General features: G+C 45.1%; 1 protein-coding gene across 2 annotated transcripts in view; it reads left to right on the forward strand.

Annotated features, from left to right (window-relative positions):
• The first annotated feature begins 4600 nt into the window (after positions 1 to 4600).
• The window catches only part of LOC119440670 (hemicentin-2-like), a 258948-nt gene continuing 240667 nt past the window's right edge, over positions 4601 to 22881 (forward strand). For both annotated transcript variants that reach the window (XM_049662189.1, XM_049662190.1), the window contains exon 1: positions 4601 to 5510. In XM_049662189.1, coding sequence (XP_049518146.1) covers positions 5378 to 5510 — 133 coding nt within the window. In that variant the 5' untranslated portion in view covers positions 4601 to 5377. The remainder of the gene's footprint in view (positions 5511 to 22881) is intronic.

The raw sequence follows: 22881 nt of genomic DNA on the forward strand, positions 1-22881 counted from the left end.
GCGCGAATTCTCGTTTTTTTATTCGCCTTTCTCTATTCCTATCTCTTTATAGGAGCCCTGAAGCACTTTTAGTTGCGAAGCAGCTTATGGCGGGGGCTTTGTCCGTCCCTACCGCGGCGTCCCACACCCCCACAGCGCATGCGCGTCCCCTCCCCCTCTCTCTCCTCTCCTACGCTCCCCCCTTTCTCTCCTCTAGGAATCCTCTATTTTACGGAGCGGCGCCCGCGTTCCACACCCCCACAGTGCATGCGCGTCCCCTCCTCCTCTCTCTGCTCGCCTACGCTCCCCCTTTCTCTCCTCTAGAAATCCGGAGCGGCGCGCACGACATGTGGTGCGACAGCTGCATACACCGCTGGGGGCGCCACGGTAGGTCCGCGGTATGAAAATGATGGAGCGCGCGCGCCTCATTCTCTCTCCTGTGCAGGGCCGCGATGAGCGCTCGGGCCGCTGCCGCGAAACCATCTCCCCGCTGCTTCGCATCCACACATAGTTCCCTTTAGCGGGAGATGGAGTAATTTTTTATTGAAGTGGAGGAAGGCATTTGAAGTGGAAATAGGCTATTTCAGAAATATTTTGACGCCCCTTTTGACGGTCACTGCGCTTCTGCTGATCGCATTGAAGTACTTTTTGTACTTCAATGCGATCAGCAGAAGCGCAGTTACAAGGCCTCCGCTGTGCTCCCGTTCCATCTACAATGCCTTGCATTGGGGGCGTGGCCACAACGCTCTGCCTTCTAAATGTCCCCGTGACGCGCAGTTCAAATTTTATTTTGGATGTTAACGTAGACGCCGCCACGACATCCGATTTTGGTGCCTACGACGCGCTAAACGTAGGGCAAACGCGTTGTCCTCAGCGAGCCGTAGTGCGCTTAGCCAGTGGACTCGTGGCGGCCGGCACCCCGCGTCGGCGACGGTATCTACACTACGTAGCTGACAGCAGCTACCAATAACAGCCGCGTATGAGAGTCTGCTTTATTACAAAATAAAGCATCCAGAAAAGAGTCAGGATCATGACGTCTGTTGAAAAGAGAGTGTTTGAGAGAAAGGTGACTTCGCGCTCCGCTTGCGAGCTCCAGGCACCGCATGCAACAGCAAAATGTGCGTGACATGTTCACAGAAGCGTATGCTGCCCGCGGACTATGCTATTTCACCAAGCCCGAGGGGTGGTACAGGGCCCCTTGAAATCTGATTTTCCTTAATTTCTCGCCGTGCTGTGTAGCAAAGCAACATTTTTTAGTTAACCTACTGGCCTTTCTTTGTCTCTCTCTCTCTCTCTCTCTCTCTATATATATATATATATATATATATATATATATATATACGTATAGGTCGCTACATATATATATATCACACGGACAGCAGTCGCGGTACAAACCATTGAAATCGTGCTGCATGATTTCTATCAATACCTACTTGCTCGGAGGGCACAAATAGCACGCTGGCGATCTCTGAGGTTAAATCCAACTACACCTCAGAGGAGGTCATTCTGAACGGGCTAAAGCAAGTAATCAAGAGTTTCAGGGAACACGTTCAATACATGTGCGTACTTAGTATATGTGGGCAAGATGTCACTGGTCAGCTGAGTGGCGGCCGTGGGCCAATGAGTTCCCTAGGCTATGCACGGTTCATGAGGGTAATTGCTACGCATGTTACTTGGGGTGCTGTAAAGTAAAGCTTTTCCAAGCTCTTTCTGTTACATTTCTGTCACTACCCATCTACGATCGGTCAAAAAATTTTCGGGTCACCTCCACTTTGCCTATTAGAGGAGGTGTCCCCCCCCCCCCCCCCCCTTATTATTTCGGAGGAACTTCAGAAACGACGACGTTACGACTGAGCTCTCTCTGCATCGCGCAGTCCGATTCTTGGTCTTGTACGTACGCTTTCGGTGCCATCGCGTTCCAAATCTGTCCACGCACATCACCCGAGTCATTGGCGTGTAGTAGGCGTGCCGCGTTGCTCGGATGGAGCCTTTACCAGTGGTCCTATCTATAGCCTTGCTGGCAGCTTAGCAAGGTTAGTTCCACCTACGGCTATAGCCACGGCTCCTCCTCCTCTGTGCTCTATTCCTTGCTGCTCAAGGTTATTCCTTTCGTAATGATTTCGACTGGCGTAACCAATGGTAGTCAAAGACAGCATTCCAGGTCACACGCTTGACTTCATCGAAAAAAAGGTAAAAACAGCGCTAAAACGATGATACACAGCAGAAGTAGCACGCACCACAGGCGCTGCCTGTGGTGTGTTTTACTTCTTCTGCGTATCGTCGTTTTAGAGCCGTTCTTGCATTTTTTCGATCATGTCTAACCACCTAGCCCAGCGTTGCACACTTCTGCAATTCATTTCTTGACTCCCCATTGCACTACTACTGTTTTTCGTAATTTAATGTTAATGTCTAGGGATAGTTCGAAGCTATGTATGTAGGGGTCAGTGTATTTGTTGCTTGTATTTCAGAAGCTGTGTATAACCACGCCTGTAGTCTTTCCAACTGTTCTGCAAAGGTTTCCCGGCCCGGCCAAGGTGTTAATAGCACATTTTAGCAGGCAAACCCCTCCAGAAAGTCTTACTTTTTTCGTCTCTTTCTAAGAAATTGAAAGAATTGAACTGAATTGACTTCTACTGGAGGTTCACAAACGTGCACCTCTTGTACCCCATCGAAAACGATTATGGAGAACGATATAATCCAACGATACACTGCAAAATACTTTTTTATTCGGTGCGGAGCATAGCAGTTTAAAGTGAAGACTGTGTTGAATAAACGCAAGAAACGCGAAATAGTTATGACCCACGTACCATCGTGCTCCACTTGCGATAAAGTGTCATGTTTAAGAGACACGTAAGGTTTACAGAAAACATTGGTTTTCAGGGCGTTACAAAGATCGGCATTAATTCTGCAGAATTTTTTAGAATGTCACAACTGCGACCTAATGTGTAATGCAGACACATACGCACAAAAAGAAAGAAATGAAGGAAATAACAATACTCCCATTTGCAAAACAGCACGTAGCCAAATATTGATGCCTAATAGCTGCTGGCGGGCCAAGCCAGTTGGTCCGCCAATGTGCTGGGATCATTTCCTTTTCTTTTTGATTTTGACTCCGCTCCGGGCCACAGACGCTCCTATGTGCTCAAAAAAGAAAAAGAAAGAAAAACATGGAATGCGTGTTTTTGATGTGAAACATGAATGCGTCCTTGATGTGTGGATACGAAATAAAGTATTCAGTCAATAGTCACAAGTACGAAAATGTTCCGTCTAAATAGATTTCATTTATTCCAATGGTGCACACGGGTCTTTAACAGCGAGCATTCTGTAAAATGAGCGTGGTAAGCCTAAAGCCAAAATGTAGCGTTTACTCAATGCTTGCCTTTTTGACAACCCCCAAGCTCTTTTTCATCAACAGCTTCTCGCTTCTGCTCTGGAATGGTAAATAAAAAGGCAGTGTCAGCGTTTTCATTAAGGTTAGTGTCGCGACGTCCCCGCACTGCCTTTCGCGAACACAAACTGATTGTTCGCATTGACTAAATTTCTTGCCTCTTTCTGTCGCCTCAAGTACTTTATTGCATACATGAAACCGTTTTCCGTCCCTTGTATGAATTGGCATCAGACCAAATCTTTATGAACCAACTGTGCCGACACGCCTCCGAACCTTTTTGTAATTTTTCTGCTTAGTACTTATCATATTCGGCTACACAACCTCTAAAAATTACATCAGTAAATATCTGCCCGTTATCGTTCTAAGTTCTTTTCATTTGTGTACAAAACTTCAGCTGGTATGTTTGACAAAGGTCATGACGCATAAGCAGATCAAATTGTTAATTTCAACAATAATATTGAAACACTACATCGAAATAACTCTTATCGACAGATTAAAAAAAGTGGAGCGGGCTGCGTTACCGTGCCTCGAATATCAGGCGCGCTTCGTTGGTTCGTTCCAACGCGCACAGTAAAAAAAATATTTAAAAAAAATGAGAAAGAGCAGTGCAATCAGATGAAGCCTACATTCATTAACCCAGTTTCATTCTGCCTCTTACAAATTAGACCGTTGAAAAAGAAGAGGTCACGGCCCATAGGAGATGAAAGGGTGCTGCGAAACTGTTAGCCGGTGATGTCGCCCGTGGAAGAAATATGGAGGGAAAAAATAAGGGGGGTGAGGGAGAGAAATACCGCTATCAGTAATGGCGTCACAGGAAAGTGGATGGTATAAAAATTTGAACCCATCGAAACAAAGCGCAGATGCACACTCAAAATGACAAGGCCAGAAGTCGTGTTCACGGCCTTCTGGCCAGGACCGGAAACCAGCACTCCCGAGCGCTTTCCCGGGAATAAGGGGAGACAGAAATAAATAAATAAAAAAAAATTAAGAAGAAAAAAGAGAGGCTGCAGGAGCCAACCCTGAACACCACGATGGCAGTGCTGGGTTCTCCATCTTTCTTTCTTTCTTGACTTTTGTTTTTGGTTCCCGACACCATTCCTGGAGGGCGCTGGGGCGGCGCGCGCGCTGTCGTCAACGCCGCCGGCGGCGGCGGCCGGGGTTGAAGCGGCGGCGGACCCGCGTTCGCGCTCGCCCGCGAGTTGCTGTGTGGAGCGCGCGCTAAACCGGCCGCGCTGGTGCGTTCGTCCCGCTTCTCCTCTTGTTCTTCTCGAGGATTTCTTTCTCTCCTATCGCTCGCTTCGGGGCGCACAGCAGCGGCTCCCGTACGGGAACGTGGCCTGGCCGCGGTTCGGCCGAGCGCGAGTCGCCTTCGCCGTGACTCGACTCTTCAACATCAACCGGTCGCAAGCTCGCGGAAATGCCCTGACTGCCTTGTCTCCCTTTGGTTTCGTGCACACCGGATACGCTGGATCCGAGAGCAAGACGCGTGCGGCCGGGGCAGCGACTTCGCGGTGCGGCCGACGGGCTCGCACTGTCATTTAGGAAGCATCAGTCGACACCAGCTGCGGTCTGAGGAAGCGGCGTTTAGAAACCGGAACACTTCGAGGGACTTCGTGTTCTACACGAGGGGACACTGTAGCACTTGAGCAGCTGGACGGAGTATCATCCCGTGAGGCCAGCTGTGTGTGTTGACCAACTTCCCCGGTGGAGTTATGGACTCGCCTTGAACGGAATTACGGCGCGGAAGTCGTTCTCGATGTGTTCGTTGGTTGGCCGTCGCGCCGTTTTCGTGGTCAGTGGAGCACATTGGATTTATATTGCTGCCTTTGCTTGCGTGATTACTGTTTTTGCGTCGTCTCTTGTTGACTCAGCTGTTGCTCTCCTGCGCTGTGACGTTGGCGCGGCGGTTTCCCACGAATTTGTGTCACTGTGGTTGGCGGCCTGAACGTGAATTGTGGCTTGCGGTCGGCTTTAGCCGCTGAAGTGTGCTGAGACAGCGACGGAGCCGGCATGTGCGGTGCCGGTGATAGATGTGTGTGGGTGACACGGCGGCCACGCCATTGGAGCGCCGCACTGTTTGGAGTAGTACTGCTGCTTGGATGCTGGTCCCGACAGGTTGGTGCCCGGTACCAGGCGGTCACAGGTCAGTGGCGAAGTTAGAATGTTTCTAGTTTGTAAGGTGGACCGCTTTCCACTTTCCTATTTATCCTTGATGTTTTTTTTTTCTGGGGAAAGTGTCTATCAGCAAAAAAAGAAAAAGAAAAGAAAAGTGATGTTCGGCATGAAACCAAGGCTTATACGGTTGCAAGTCTGGTGGTCCCATCGTTCTACTGGGAACGACCTCCAAAAGCTCGAAAACGAGATGAACGCACCCGCCCCCAGCTGAGATTTCCCAGGGTGCGCAGAAACATGCGCATTAGGAATGAGAAGGCGTCCGGCCATTGGGTGTGAGAACAGAGATCAGTGTTTGAAAAAAAAAAAAGGAAAAGTGCTTTTATTGAGCAAATTGAGGAAAATAAAAATAACGTTATGAAATTCTTTTGCTGTGTACTCGTCTCGAAGCGAAGAGGCTGTGTGCGATAATGCGAAGAATCCTGTTGTGCTATAGCGAAGAATGATTACAACGGACGCAATGTATGTTTAGAACGTTACACGAAAAATAGAGGGACATGCGAAATATCATGATGTTGGAGGGGATGAGTAGTATTGGTGGCGGATGAACCGAGATTGGCAACAGCGGACACATTTTTGAGTACGTGCTTCATCAATAACAAGTATGCTGGTGTGTTTGCGCTACAAGTCATTGCTTTTAGTTCCAGAACAGCTTGGCAAACCCTGCTACAGTGTGTCCTTCTTACGATCCAGAGGGAATCTTTAAAGTTATTCAGAGCCCGTGGCTTTAACTGCTGTCCGCCGCAATTGAGCTAATTGGCCTCCAACACCTGATAAGTGCTCTGCCCCAGCTTCTATACAACGCACATTAATCAGCTGTTGGGGGTGAGGGCTGGTCGAGAGAATATTCCTGGAGCCGCAAAATTATCGAATAGATCAAACAATCAGTTATAGGCACTGGCTTAGGCATGATACGTTCGCTAAGCCACTACTGGAACATCTACGTAAGGAGGGCTTCCAAGCTTTTATTTAAGTACGCGTCTAGGCCACTGAGCAAGCTGCTATAAAAAAAGAAAAAAAAAACATGGTATGTAAGACGGAGCAAAGTCTACTAGGTTTTATTTTTAATTAATATTATTATTCTACATCTTCGGAAACATTTCCCAGTTCCTTTTCTTTTACCTTTAACCAATGCTTATTGTAACTTCTCACTCCTATTCCTAACGAACTCTGTCGAGCACACTGACCTCATGATTTCCTTTTCGTGTGTCTTCCACACAATTCCTTTCTTTATGACGATTTAATGTTTTAGCGCTCTTCAAAGACAGCGAGAACCGCTATACTTGGTGATTTGTTGATTTCCTGGTTAACTCTATCGCGGAACTCATACGCCAGTTTGTTTTGAGGATACTGTGTATTCGTCTGTTAGTCAGGTGCGCGTCAAAGTCAGTTACCGCTTATGTGTGCAACTATAGAAACGCGTGGGGCGCGCACAGTGAGCGATAACTTTCAGATTGCACAATTGGCACCTAAAGAAAACACGTGGTCTAAAAAAGGTGGAGGAAAGAAAGGAAGAAGGCACGGACGTCAACTAGAAATGGGTCTGGTTGGCTACCCTACTCTGGGGGACGGAAAAAGGGAAATAGAAAGATGAGAAAGTGAAGTCCGAAAGCTTCAGGTGGTCAAAATTAATGCGAACCCCCCCCCCCCCCCCCCCCTACGGCGTGCCATTGTGGTGTTGGAACGTAAAACACCTAAATTTGATTTTCTTCCCCGCATGTTTAGAGTTCTAAGCAGGTTTTGGTTTGAGGTCGACACCTTTGATCTTTGGTGAGAGTCCGAGTTTTCGGCCGAACTTTGATCGAAGGGAAAACAGTCATCCAATTAAACCTTGCCCGAAGTTGCCATTATACTTTATTTATTAAAACTTCCTCCGCTTTGCCAATTTTTGCAGAACATATTTCCTCATTCAAGTAATACCTTATTTAGTGCAGCCGCTATCCAACCTTCCACCCTTTCCAGTGAAATGGCTTTAATGTCCCAATTCGGGTTTATCTGCACTAAATCTTTTGGTAGCCAGTACACATCATTGTTTTCGCCGCCATTTTTCATTCGCTTATTTCATAATTAAAGCGCAGCTTTATATGGCTAGGCGAAATCGTTCTGGGCTAGTCGAAATCGCCTGTGTACAGACAACTATCATCATCAGCATTGGCTCGATCGAGCGTCGTCGTCGTCTTCCGCAGCTGGCTCGTAAGGACCCCTCGGGTTGCGCTCGTGCTCGCGCTCGGCACGCGCTCGTGCCACTGCTCCCGCGTTCGTCGTCGTCGTCTTCTTCCACCGCTGGCGGCGTTGCTGCTCATCATTCAAGCGTAGAATTTCACTTCTCTTCTGTTGTCGTAATGGGCGAGGCCGCGTTTACGGGGGTATGAGCCATTGCTTAAGGGGGTATGAGCCATTCATTGTCTTACGTAATGCACATATTTATCTTGAAGCAGTTTAATTTCGCAGAATCGCAAGCGGCAATGGCGGGATATTGCTGCTATTCACGCCGCCGAGCAAATTTGAGACATAGAACGCAAGCGACAACGGCGGACTGCGGGCATACCGTAAGTGACATCATTCTCTCCGTCGCAACCGAACATGTGTGTAACTTCATAATTGATAAATACTTTAATGAACCCTAGGGATTAACCCAGTGATAAACATTGGGGCCGCGTACGTTTCAGCTTCGCTCGTTAACCATCTGCAAAGTGGAAGGGCCGACGAATGTTTTGCTTTGTAATTAAAGGCCATGATAGATATTTTGTATATATGTCTACATCTGAAGCAGAGTTGCATTAGTAAAATTTATTCCGGATCGCTGTTTAGCCCCGTAAGTGCATCACACTTTTGTCCTTAGGTCAATTGACTCCATGCATTTGCCTGCAAACATATGGATGTGAACACTTAAGGTAATCTTTTGCTGCTATTTAAAGTAGCTATATTTTCGACCGACTCCCATTAGCTAGAATACAAAGTTTAGTTTGAGTACTGATGAATAACTGGCGCGTGAAAGTTGTAATTGTTTTTGCTTAACGTGTTGATTGCGGAACTCGGCCAACCAACCAACTATTTGTTCGTACGCGTGCGTGCTTTTTTGAAATCGTAACGCCCTGAATGGACAAATGAAAAACAAGAAAGAGCAAGGTACCTTTCTCGAAGTTGAATTCGGGCATACTCGCTGTTTTCTCCGAGTGTGCTCACAAACCTGAAAATCATTGCTGCCACAAATTTTGCTTAACAAAAAGGCGAAACTTAAAACGAGATGGAGCGCGTTCGAGAGGTAAAAAAATATAGAAGGGGAATCTTTCTTTTCCCTTTATTTTTCTTTTAGTAATTATTGTGCGCAGTCGAGAATTTTCTAGCTGGTTAATGCTGATGAGAGTTATATGGAAGTATCCTACCTTCTGAGCAAAAGCAGCCGGCCTGCCGCCGCGCACGGCGAACATAGACGAAAAAGTTAGCCCCAGAACGATTTGTTTGACAAATTACTCCATTCATTTCGTGACGAAGTGATCAATTACTAATGAATGAGCTAACTGCCACTTTGTGCCGACGTAGCATAGCATAGCAGGCTGTGCATGCGGCGCTGAAGCACATCAGTCCATCATTCTCATTTTTCTGTTTCTGTGTGTGAATTTTCTGTCGAGGTTCCATCTGCGCAGTAGGCACGTCCATTCGATGATGTACAATGTGCAGTGGCATGCCTATGGTTCCATCGAAGCAAAGTTATACGGTTAGTCAATTGTTTCAAAAACACAAAAATCCAGCAAAGAAATATTAGTAGCAGCAATTATTTTCCGGCACAGAAATAAAAAAAATAAAAAATAAAAAACGCGACATAAGTAGTACGCATAACTATAAGAGAGAGGGGAAAAAGTGACTGTTGTCTTAACGAGCGAACTTAACGAGGACGGAAGAACGCTGATGAACATTAGGCAGCTATTCGCCGCCCTTATCACAGTTTTCGTTCTTCCCCTTCATCAGCCTTTCACTCCTCTTTGTCTCTCCTCAACTCGCCTGCGCAGTGTTCGTTCTCCGAGACGAGCCCGAGCCGTGGCCGCAGCCGCGGTATAATTGCAAATTATGCAACCCACGATTGGCTCCAACTCGCTTTTATCACGCATTCAGTGCCACCGATGGCGTGCGCAGATGTCATTTACGGCTGCCGAATGGCAAATGATGCTTGTTTGGCAAAGAAAATAAAAGATAGCAATCGAACTTCCTTCAGTCTTTCTTTTTCCTGCTGCGCCTCGTGCCTTTAATTCAGGAGACTGCAATGGCAAAGATAGGTGGGGCGTTTCAAGCGTGCGTATTTTTGCTTCATTATCGGGAAACTCGCATGCAGGAATACCCGCTATCTGAACTTCTAGCCCGCGTGGAGGCAGGGATGGGAAGCCATAAAGGAAAGAGCCCGGACACAACGGGAGATGATATGAAGTATAAATGCAGCGACATTAAAAGAGTGAACGACAGAGAAACAATAGAGCCAATCGGAAGGAAAGCCCCGATCGTCCCCCCGTGACTAAGATGTTCAAGACGATGACGGCATTCTGGCGACATTAGTGACAGATGTCACTGCGATCAACGGATGCTCGTTTCTGGGTGGAGGAAAAGAAAAAGGAAGGGTGGGGAGGAAGGGAGCAGAGAGGATGATCTTGTCGTCTTGATTCGTAGGGATCTCTCGGAGGTAGCCAGCAACGCTGAAGAGTTCCGTCAGGGTTTTCCAGTAAATTGCGAGAGGAAACGTCTGTGGTTAATGAAGTTTGCACGCATCAATCGCGCACTTCGCTAAATCCTGTATATGGACCCGGTTTCGTGTAGGCTTTTCAGACGACATAATGATATGAAAGTTTTCCGCAAGCTATACGACGGTGCTCGCACGGAAACGCTTCCTGTTTTGCCTCGTGAAAGTAGTGCTTTCGTCTCGGATCATCCGGAGTGCTCCTTAGTGATGAGCTCTTTACAAAATGGAGGCGAAGCGTAAGGTAAGATATGCGCTGGAGACGTGATAACGTAATCGAGTTTCGCGCGTCGCTCATTGCCGCTTCACCGGTATAGTGGTATTAGTAGCGCAACCTTTCAAAGAACTCGTTAATTTCATTATTGGGTATTGCGCTGTGGCTGACGCTGGAACGGCGAGGAATGGTAGGCGGCTTTGTGGTTGTTATTAGATATACTGGCTGTTGGGTGACTGTAATGGCTTTTTTTGTTTTAGAAAATTAAGCATTTACATTGCTTCCTGGAGAAATTGTTGACACGGGCTGAGGCAAGAAATGCGTTCACCAGCAGAAAACGTAACCGGTATATGTTTGTTGTGCAACTTTCCTACACGTTTCTCGTTAACGAGAGTGTTCGAAGCTTAGAACGGGGTAACGTAAAAAGTGCATCTACGGCAGTTCGGTGCGTCTACTAAACATTTGCTTATCGTAGTTAGGTTAAGCATTTGACTTCAGTGTATGCAGTCGTTTTGGCGGAGTTCTACGACGTTTAGAAAATTGCTATAGGTTTAGCGCTATAAGTTTAAATAATCTTGCTTTCATTTGGGGAAACATTTGCGAGTGAGCTATTTGCGGATAGCACCACTACACATCAATGTTTATTGTTTGGGGGTTCTTGGGACGTGCTTTGCAACACAGATGTCCCATGCAGGGGCTACAAAACACATCCAGTGGTGTACGGCTAATGAAAATATAGTGGAGGAGTATCGATCTTAGAATACCGCCATTACAGAAATTAAACAAAGAACAAGTACTTGCATGACACTACAATGCGAATCAGAGTATCTGGATGTAAATGCTAGGGCAGCGCGAAAAAGAAACGTCAGGAAAGTGGGCGCTATTTACAGTCAGGTCGCAGGTGCTGAAATTCTCCAATGTGATTGCGAACGTTCGCTCCACTGGCGCGGAATTTCACCGAATCACAGGCAAAAAACGAACACTATGTTGAATGTCGAACGCTGGTAGACGTTGCTTAGGTGCAAGCCATAACCATAATTTTACTGAGAGAAAAGTCAGTTAAAACAAACTAATTTCTAGCATTTCAACGAGTGTAATATATTTCCTTTGCGCTCGAATAAAATGTATCTGAAGTGTTCACCTTGTATTATTACAGCTAATGCCGAATATACTTAGACTCTAAAACAAGAATGCATGCAAGGCTAGAACTTGATTTTCGCGCTAATAAAGCAGCTAACTATAGGAAACCGCCTACATTGTATTAGGACAACATATGGTGTGAAAATGTATTGCGACGCGAAGCAATGCTACTTTATATTATCTACAAAGATTAAATTTTTTTTGGTCGCAAATGTCTAACAGAAGCTCATTTATGTTAGTGGGGTAATTGCGGGCAACTCGTTTGCGTTGATTCTCGCTTAAATATTTTAGCTATAATGCCATATAGGTTACATAAAACATACCGCAAACTAGTAAAAATAATGTTGAGCAGTCCGCCGTTGAGTAGATTCATTTCAAGCTGATCATAAATACCCTTAAACAGCAAATGTACACTCATTAGCTGCGTTTATCAAATATATTTTATAAATCATTTTTCCCCGTGGCTAGTTATGCAGCAACTTATATTTTTCTTCCTTGTGATAGTTATACGATAGCTATAATTGCGTTTCTTGCCGTTTTGATTAATTTTACATTATTCCCTCACTCAAACATTAACTCAAAACAAAAGGAATATACGCTCACAATGCTTTTTGGGAGGTTCACCTCTCGTGCAAACAAACTTGTGTCTCTTCACATTTAGAGAGCCGGGCACATGACTGCAGATTGTAATTTCTGACGGATCATGAATCCGGGACATAAAACTGCAAATATTTGGCGTCTTATTAAAACACCATTACAGAAACTCATACGGAAAAGCCAAGAAAATAAGCTTATATTACTCACGAAACGAATTACTAGCGTGACATTAAGATATATATGGGAGAACGTATAATGAAGCGAACAGAACAATAAAATGACACAATCTTCGCTTTGCCCACCACAACGAGGCCATAATGGATGGCGGGCACTGATGGAGTCATTCTTTCAACTGCGGTTAATGAGGATTCCAACCCACGCTCGCTTTAGAAATTAAAACAAGCGGTGACTGCGAGGCAAACGAAATTGTTCGCGGGGAGTAACAGTCAAAATAAAGAAAGAAAGCCGAAAGTGGTTATGAGTTGGAAAGCTAGGAAAATGATGTGCTAAGTCGATGGTAGGAAGCTGGTCCTGCTGCTTTACCACGTTTCGGTGAAGTAAAAAAAAAAAAAAACGAACGGATGTGATTTGTCAAAGCGAACAGGCACTTATTGCGCTTGTTACAAAACACGCATGAGAGGCGACAAGCAGAGTACAAACAGTAAGCTATACAAGTTGTTTAAAACAAAAACAAAGAAGAACTTCACCAGTGAAGGTGATGCCCGAAATGACAAAGGCATGCACGGAAAACAACATTTCTGTAAAACCACCAGACAGTCGCCTGTTATACATGGAATCATGAGCAATAACAAGTGACGCCTATTTGCAATCTCGCATGCGAACACGCTTTGATCGGACCATGCAAAGCTTCGCAACTGGAATAACAACGAGCAAAAAAACTTTGAGAAACACTATTGGAAAGGACGGTATGTTCACATCCTTTTTAAAAAATTCAATAACATTGAGGCCAGGACGTTCTTCTTTTTTTCTTGTTTGTTTGTTGACGAAAGAAGGTGAAGCGTTTGATGTTCAAGGCGCTTAGAAAACAACATCACTACTTGTTTCTGGGGTGGTGTTGGTGGTGGTTAAACTTTATTTCCAAAAAGGGTCCTGAAGGACACCAGACTGTTCGTCAAGGTGTAGAGGGCACCTCCCACGTCGGGACGGGGAGCCCTAGGCTCTCCGCCGCTTCGCGGGTCTTCTGGACAGCCCAGAGTTGGTCTTGCAGCTTGCTGCTTCTAAGAGCGCCGTCCCACTTGTTCTTGTCCTCCAGATAGGAGGCCTGCGTCGCGCATCCCCACAACATGTGTCCCAAGTTCACATGTCCACCACACTGTGCACAATTGAAAGTTCCGTCGTAGTCTGGGTCGATTCGGCTCATACGCCAAGGATTGGGGTACGAGTTCGTCTGTAGCAACAGGGCACAGTCAGTGTTTCTGGGGTAGGTGGTTAATATTTGTTATATCGTAAAAGATTCGCAAGAAGCAAATTTAGATGCGAGCGACACTCTTCCCTGTCTAGTCCTCCATTGATTTCTTTCAGCGTCTTTTACACAATAACAAGTTGAAAAACACCGAACAGTTGAAGTAAGGAAGATCACTGAAGAGAAGCGAGCTATCTGAGACGGGAATGCTCTAAAGCAAAGAGCCACGATCGCAAAATGCTTCACGAGTTTTCTCGCGCGTGTGTTGAGCATGCCATCGCTTTCGCTGTACCACGTGGGTAGCGCAAGCCTGCCAGACGCGCGGAACAAGAAGCATAGGCATAAATAGTGTGGCATAGTTTGACATCCGCAGCTCTAGGGTAACGTACCTTCCTGATCCTGGCATATCTTGAAAGCATGTCCGAAACGCTTTCGGGAACATATAGCCGTCCATCACTACCAGGAAGAAGTGCGTGCTTGCACTGCTGTCAACGTTCATTCACGTTTATGGTATTTTGTTCAGTACTGTAATAATACGCTGAGTTAACCTCCAAAGCAGCCGGGCCAATGAACCTCTGAGAAGTGAGCTGAGGAATATCTTTAATGACATGAAATTCGCTAACGTGCTTGTAAGTGCGCAATAGTGAATGCGCTCCACCCTCAATATTGTGCGGCAACAGAGGTTCGCAATCAAATCCACGGCATTGAAGACTGTGTTAAAAATATCTGCTACATTAAACTAGTTAGACTAGTTTAATGACTAGATTTTAACATTCAAACAGAGTTTAAGACATTAGACTAGTCATAGGATGTTAGCAGACGTTTTGTCACGAGCACTGTCAATCACAGGATCGTCCTTAGTTGCAGTGAAGACAATTTTACGAGGCGCATTATTAAATAGGGCGCTGGAGATGGACGTACATAGAGAATACAAGATATGAGCAGTCTTTCCAGACATTTATAATGCGATCGCTAAGCAGTTTCTTTTCGAAAGAGTTTATGACAGCCCTTATCTGCCTTATATGTTAATCACTGACTAACGATGAACCAGGGTGCTTGTCCTTTCCGTCCTTTAATTTAGACATATGAGCGGCTGACGTCACCCATATTTTGAACGAAACGAACTCGCTGGATACTCGTATTCGTGTGGCGAGTTGTACCCTTGACTAATGGAGCTCAAAAATAATGCACGAATTTTGCGCGGTATTTATTCAATTCGTCTGCGTCCTTAATGACATCGAGACAATAAATACTTTTGGCTGTGCGCGGCATTGTAGACAATTAACAGCAGCTAATTTGCTTTGAACCGTATCCATGACAAAACGTACTCCTGTAACTAAGCTTTCACCCAGTGCATTGCTGTCAACTGGGCTCAGTCCTGGCTAACCTACCTAACTATCCTTGATCCTTTTCTCTCTGTGTGTCCCGACGACTACGTTTTTCGTTGGCGCGTTTCGGTTTTTTTTTTTTGCTCGTTTTTTAGCGTGTTTCTGCGGCATACACAGCTATACCCTTGCGAATAAGGACAAAGACCACGCAGAACAAACAATAATCATACTTTTTCTTTTTACTAAACAGCCAGTGTAGTGCCGCAGGCAGCGCGCACGTACCGCCGTACTGATAGGCACACAGCCAACCTAGTCGCGAATGTTCTTCGCTGTGTTTTCAGTTAATCAGCGATCAGGTTAATAAAGCGCACTTAAACTCGTAGTCGTAGCGAGGCCGTTAGTGGCTCATTGTTTTCCTAAAGCACCGTTTTTCCTGTGTGCGTATGTTGCTTTTCTTTTACAAACGTTTTTTTTTTCGGCACATATATTTCGCCACTGCGCATTAATCTTTATTGTACCACCCACTAGCCCCCTCCTCCTCCTTTTCATCCTCCCTCGCGCGTGCTCAGTCCCTATAGTCACTGAAGCAATCGTTTTTTATGTGCAGGTTCTTTTGTTCTTTCGCTAGGTTTTTTTTCTTTTTTTTTCAGCTTGTGTAGTTCACGGCGGCGCCATATTCCCTTAGTTGGAAGTCTGCGTCCGTGTCGCCCTTTCCTTAATATTCTGTCCCGTTGTTGCGCTGTTTACCGCAGTATTATGTCGTCATACCAAGAATCCCAAGTAGCATCCATTTCGCCAACCTCATTTGTAATTTTTGACAGTCAAAATCTGATTTCAAAATATTCGCATAATTCTGTTTATGCAGATGTGACCGCATTTTACGTCATAATTTATGCCAAGCGCTTTGGCCAAAGAAATATCGGGAATTAAGGTAGCAGCGACAAGACGCCGTTATATTCTTGGCTGCATTGAGAAACTATCGCCCCCTTTTCTGCGAGGCAGGGGTCTCAACGAGAGACATTAATTCTGTATTTTGTGTGTTGCGCGTATGTCATGTGTTTTGTGTTTACCATTTTATGTACCCAATCACATTCACCTGTAGCAACATGCTAGGCGTGCCGCCACAAAGGCATCTCCACTTTTTATTAAAGCGCCTCTGTCTTTCTCTCTACCCTTTACAGATTCTAAACGGCACCGCATCTTAGTTTTTCACTGTCATTTGCTGCGCGTGAAGATACACTGCACGAAGTGCACAAAACAAGCTACATTTAAAATCGACTGTCATAATTCGAATAGACCGAAGTACTCAACCCGTGTACCTGGTGTTAGAAAGCACATTATCGAAAACGCACGTTATTTAAATATTCTGGCGCCTAAAGGTAGCCGCCTTTCTGCGAAGTAGCAGCAAAAGATCGGTTTCATAAAGACTGCACGCTTATGAACCATATCAGCTAAAGTTGCTAACATGTCGCGACTGCACTAGACGCTCTAGTCTACCTAACGCGTCAAAATTTTGTTGTACTTGCGTAGGTGAATTAACATACACCAATGTTGGCTGAAACGTAAAGAATGCGACAAGCGTTAAGACTCACCAGGGAATATATGCGAGGACTCGAGAAAGGAAAACAGGCGGAAAAGCGAACACCAAAAAAAAAAAAAAACTGCTATCCAAGAACGGCTAGAGAATCGGACGACGTTAGCACTAAGCTCTTAGCACGCCTCGAGTTTGTTTATTTTGTTCAGCGTTGAAACACGCTCCCTTGAGCTGCCTACGCACACGCAAGAGCACTCACTCCACCGAAAGGCGTTCTGGGAAGCGGAAGCAAAGTTTGAAAAGCCCAGGCACCGAGCAACACTAGCGGCCAAGGGAAGGAGACGACGCGAAGAAAGGGAGCGAGCGAAAAACCATGTTTGCTTTCTACGTGTTAGAGAGAAAAGGACAACAAAACCATCGTGGGAAACAGGGCGATAATTACTAGACTGGCTCGGCGTGAATTTAAGCTGGCGCTTGCATTTTTTTTTTTTAGAGTTTCGTCTTAAAGGCTTACTTTTGTGTACCCTTTTTATGTATTAGTCAGATCTGGTGTTCTCCCACTTTTCGAGTGTTGGCCGTGCGACAGCAGTAGTAAGCCGCGGCCAGGCGACCGAGGCGTACGTAACGCCAGAACCGACGTCGTCTGAAACAAACAGCGTGATGGAAGGCAGAAAGGCGGAAAGATTGTCGGGGCAGCCAAAAGTGAAACTGGGAAGAAACTGGGGATTGTGGAAACGGGAGGAGCACTCTAAAAAGGGCTTGCCGCCACCGCTCTCCTATAGAGCCCGTCCACATTCGCGAACAAATGCGCTCTCGGAAATAGGCTCCGAGATTCGAGCGCCTGTCGCGTCGCATTGATTTCTGTTTTCCGCCCTTTTCTGACCGTCGCTTCCATCTTTCTCGCAGTTTATGCGTTCTTCTTATACATTTTTTTTCCACGGGGTCTTGATTATTCGGCATTTCCTTCTTCCAACGCCCATATTCCCTTCTCTCAACGATTACACCTTCGCTTCTGGTTTCTTCGTGTCCCCCATTATTTTTTCGTCCTTCGCGCGGACGTCGCCCGTCCTAGAGCAAAGTGGAAACGCTAGAGGATAAGAAAAGAGAAAAAGTGCGGCGCGGAAAGTTTTCCCACTCCACTCACACCAGCCCGGGCGATGTAGAAAAATAAGCAGCAGCGCAAAAAAGAAAAGAAACACTGAATGGCCGACATTTACGTCGACTAGGGTCCCGGCCGGCGTTGCAGCTCTGCGCGGCGTGCTTGGCGCTGGCGGCAATTTCCCGGTCAACCCGTCTTTTAGCGATTCGCCACCGGCGTACGACGCCGAGCCGGCCTTTCACGGACCGCCTGCCGCCGATGCAGCCGCGAACAAGCATGGCTTCCCCCCAAAAAAGGAAAAACGCCAGAGTAACCGGTACGATGAAAGTATGTGCGTGTGTGTCTGCGTGTGAGGGAGTGTGTCTGTTTAGGAGAGAAATAAAGGTAAGACGCAAAGAGCGATAATCAATGACATCGTATAAGAGCAGGCCACTGCAGCTTTGCTTTCCGTTTTCTTTAGGTACGCTTTTTTTTTTTACTCTCTTGTAGAGACCTCGTAACTCTCGCGTTCACCGGGAGCAGTCGGCAGTTAAGAGACGTGGCAGCCGAGCGGTGGATGTTTACGTATATGTATAGATTCGGCAGCGGCTACGAGGCTTTTTTGGACGCGTCTGTAGCTTCGTTTTATACTGTTCTATTCGCGGCTATGTTGGTGCCTGCGTCGGTAAAAGCAGCACCCTCTCTTTTGATGGGTGGATCAAAAATCACGTATACTGCGTGCCCTGGTGGTGGCAATTGATTCGGCAATAACCATTTGGAGGCCTCGAACTTTGGCTCGGTTGGCGACTTTTGCCTTGAAACGCTCTTTCCGTATGTGTTTATTATGTCGCTTTGAAATTTCCATTGCTTAATTCTTTTTGCACACGTGCGTATATTTTGAGTGGGATGTGGAATAGCTGCAATGTCTTTTTTTTATGTCCGAACGAGATGTACAATATGATATAAAATTAAGCGTACGTACGCCATGTATAAAAAAAAGCAAAACATGTAAAGAATGACACTCTTGTCAGGAGATCTTGCTTTTCTTTTTTTTTTCACATAGGATTACTCCTAACAAACCCTGATCACTTGCGGATGGAAATATGCTGTTTATTCTTACTTATACTATGAGAACGAAGGCTTGTGGCTTCTTTGTGCTAGCCAAGGAACACTATTGTTCGGCCAGAAGGTGTGCTATGGACGTCTAACACTGAGAACACAAAATGTATTGTGTGCGGCAGAGTAGTGAACGCGTATATAGACATAAAATGACTTTGTAAAACGCCATCGCCTATACACGTTGAGGAGCATCCAAAGGCGATATCGTTGTATGTGCAAATAGTTCGGACGCACCTGGAAATATGTCATGCGCGCGCGCGATTCCTTAAACGATCACTAAAGAGAAAACAATAGTTTTATCTGTATCGATGTTTCTACAAAACTAAAAGAGTCACTCTCACTGCGAGAAGAGGCTTGGTAAGACGGAAAAGGCGCAATAACGAAAGGTGGGTATTGACGCCGCCTTGAACTTGCGTGCCATGACGTCACGTTTTACAGCGTCTGTTCGTGCCTACTTACCGTTTTATCATTAAGGGTGGCTTGAAATGTTTCGTAAGAGAGCGGAAAACGGAAATTAGCAAGTTTCAGTAACTTCTATTGAGACTACAACAGAAAAACTATGAAATTATACTTTGAAATCAGCAATTTCACACTGATGCACCAGCGCTATACAGAATGAAGCTTTGACTGTCATTTTCTCTTCTGACATGGAATGTATTATGGCGAAGTTAACGTATATAGAGTTTGCAAAGCATAACTTGTAAGTCTAATCAGATTTAGCACTTCTCTTCAATTACTGTCCCTTTAAAGAAATCTTTGTCCTAAAGTTGGTTTCTTCACAATAAGAGTCTTTTGGTGGAGAAGCCATTTCAGGGACTAGCTTGTTACAGCCTACATAGTTCGTGCGTGTGTGCGTGCGTAGATTTGTGTCTCTGTTTGTTGGTTTGTTCAAGAATGTTACCATAGCAACAGTTTCCCTGGTTGGATACTTATCATGTGAATGAAAGTTGTTTTTCTGCCTTTTATTTCCTTTTTTTGTATTTTGTTCTTGTTAGGTGTGTGTAGGATATGTTGGCATCAACAATGACCTTCGCTACTCTTTCTCGCTTATCCAAATAATGCATTATGGATATAGACCGGCCTTAACAAAGAAATAAATATATGAATGAATTAAGAAATAACAAATGAATAAATAAATGGATGGCAGAGCGTCGCCGAAATTCGACCCAAGCCATTAACGAATAACAAGGGTTAACATCAACGCTTAACCAAATGATTATGGTTAAACTAATATTGCTTATTTGCAAGGCTGAAATAAACTCACGTTAATTTTGCTCATGAGATCGGGAGCTAGTTGACAGTTACTGGATCAGTGAACTGTGTAAAGATTTACAGGAAAAAAAACGTATTTAATTGAAATCAGGGGGACCAGGAAAGTTCAGAACACAAGTGCATTCAAGTACTTTGGATGCCGCTGCCACCCCTCGCATGAACACATTTGCAACTCTATAATGTGTTCCTATTCGTTAAAGGAACCTGAATATTGGAACTGCAAACCGGCAACGATATTTTGTGGTGCCATATGGCGCCTCCGTCGCTTGGGCGATGAGGGTATCAACGATTTGGTTTAATGAGCCTATTGCAAAGGCGTCAGCCTAGTTTCACTTCTGTGAAGAGAGCGCTGATGACCTGAAAAAAAAAGCCATAATACTTTTATTAACCTACTTAAAGCTAGTGGAATATTCGAGCATACAACTTCAAAATATAGCATTTCGTTCATGTTCTCGGAGGAACTTGTTTTACGTATAATCTCGTAAGTATTAGTAAATTTGTAATTGTGGACGGGAACAGTAACCCTGTTGTTGAAGATTTTTGTTTTTGTTCATCACATCACATATGTACTTGTGTGGATCCCGTTTCATGTACGACTGCATTCGTTTGCAATAGCCTACAAAGCGAACCGGCACGCAAACCTATCCACACTGGAATGAAGAACCTCACTCTTTTCTTTTCCCTATGTGTGTGGGTGTTAGTTTGTGTATATGTTCTTGTCTTTGCCTACGTTGCTTTATTAGCACTGCGTCAGCAAAGTGGTGTGTCTGGAAAGGTTACCATGCTTCAGCAGACAATAATAGTTATTTCAGAGCAGGGTCGTTATATGTTGTTAAAATGTACTCATAAGATGAAAATAGCCAACACCCAATCAGAGCGCTAACATCTTACGTATATTCGCACTTTTTTTTAACGATATAACTCACACGTGTTCTGCATCGCTATTTCTTGGTATATTATCAAACACAGCAGACCTAACTTTGATTGACTTCACGATTGATTGGCTTCACAGCAGAAGTTGGTAGTTTTTATCTTAATTTGTGCAAGAAAGCTACGCTAGGTTTGGCATGAAAACGACCTCGCTAAGGGGGGTAGTTTTTCAAGTGAGTTTTGAAATATATTTTGATGCTATGCGTTACTTAGATGCTAACTGCGACAGACCTTCGGGTCAAATTTAGATGCAGTGCGTGACTTGGGAATCGATGCCAACTGCAACTTTTGATGCCAATTGCTAGCGAAATTTTGATCATATTTTGATGAACTACATCACTTATAAACGTTTCTAAACCATCGGCAGATATTCGATGTAAGCTGTGAGCGAACTTTGGGGCATACTTTATTGCAACGCGCGACTTAGGATTTGATAGCAACTGCAAGAAATGGCACCTGCGACGTGACTGCAAACAGATTGTCTACTAAAAAACGAGAATCCCGCGTGAAGCTTGACGGAGGGAGCGGGCCTCAAACTCGAGAGAGCAGCAGAATTGACTAACACAAAAAGAAAACCTTAGCGCTAAAAATAATAATAATAAATGAAACCGAGAATAAACCCTCTGAAGCGAAGCGCTCCCCATTAGCAGCGTACACTATGTCGGTTCAGAGAGAAGCTAGTGTATGCATCGATTGCCCTTGTCTCGTGGGAGCGCGTGCTGGGCGTCGATCAAAGGAGCAGATAGAAAAGCACAGAAAATACACTTAGAAGCGAAAGAAAATTAGAGAAAGAAAAAACTAGAGAGAAATATTCTGGGCGGAGAGAAGAGAGTCGTCGTTTCGGCCATTTTTCACGATACGCTTCGCGAAGCGTAAAGACACTAATGAAAATATTCTGACTAGAGGAATAAGAGCCGCAGCACCTGCGGTTGTCCTCTAAAAGCGTGGCCGGCTGGCGATTTAGTGCTCCTAATTTTTTTTCTTTTTCTAACAGGCCACTGGCAACCAGGACACCGCACTCCGTCATTATTATAGCGCCGTGCTCAGCACCGTCTGAACGCGTGGAAGGGCCAGGATTTTTACTGCACTAGACTTGTCGATGCGAAAATGGTGTCGTGACGTGGCACTCGGTGCTCACGTACGCCTATAAAACGCTGTAATCTTGGCAGCAGCACTAAAAGAAGAATAGAAAGCAGGGGAAGAAACATGAAAGAAGGAAAAATGAAAAAAATAAGGAGATTGAGAGAGAGCGAGTAATGGACGGTGACATTTACGAGGATGTTCAACGCTAGTTGAACAGCGCGCGGGTCAGATCTGTGGGAATTACTAGGATAGGATAGGAATAAACTTATTTAGGCAACATGTACACTTGCAAGCTGCCTTAACGAAAAAATATCCTCATTGTTTGGGAGATAGCTTAATTCGGCACTACCTTACCTTATCATGAAGCTGAGGAAATAAACACTTCTGGGTCACACCATAAGGAAGCTTCGGCATTGAATGAAATTTGGTACTGCTGCGAAGAACCAGCCCAGCTTAACCATCCTTGTAACCTGTTCGCTAAAACATCTCAGCTTACCTCGAAGCTAGCGGACGGCATTGGGACGTGAAATTATTGGACAGATGGAAGGCATTCGATTCATTTTCTCGCTCGCTCACTTATTAATTTAATTTTCTAATATTGTTATATTTTTTCTTTATTCTTTCTGCTACGAAACAGGGAAAGAAGGTGTAGCCAAGGAACTCTCTACAACAGTCTTCACAGCAACGCATGTGTAACGTAATAGAAGACTGGGAAGGTAGATCGTGAACTTGGAAGCACTGGAGGCGCACTAGTCATTTCAGCATTGAATTGTGATGAACAGTGCACTAACAAGCGCTTTATTGTAAATTTGCATGACAAGGTTGCAAATTTTCGGAGCTGCACTTCGGCAACTTTGCTGTGCTACTCTGCTCTTACCGCTCCCCGGGTACCAACGTG

This window comes from Dermacentor silvarum, chromosome 2 (assembly GCF_013339745.2).
Source record: "Dermacentor silvarum isolate Dsil-2018 chromosome 2, BIME_Dsil_1.4, whole genome shotgun sequence".
In the NCBI taxonomy this organism is placed as follows: Eukaryota; Metazoa; Arthropoda; class Arachnida; order Ixodida; family Ixodidae; genus Dermacentor; species Dermacentor silvarum.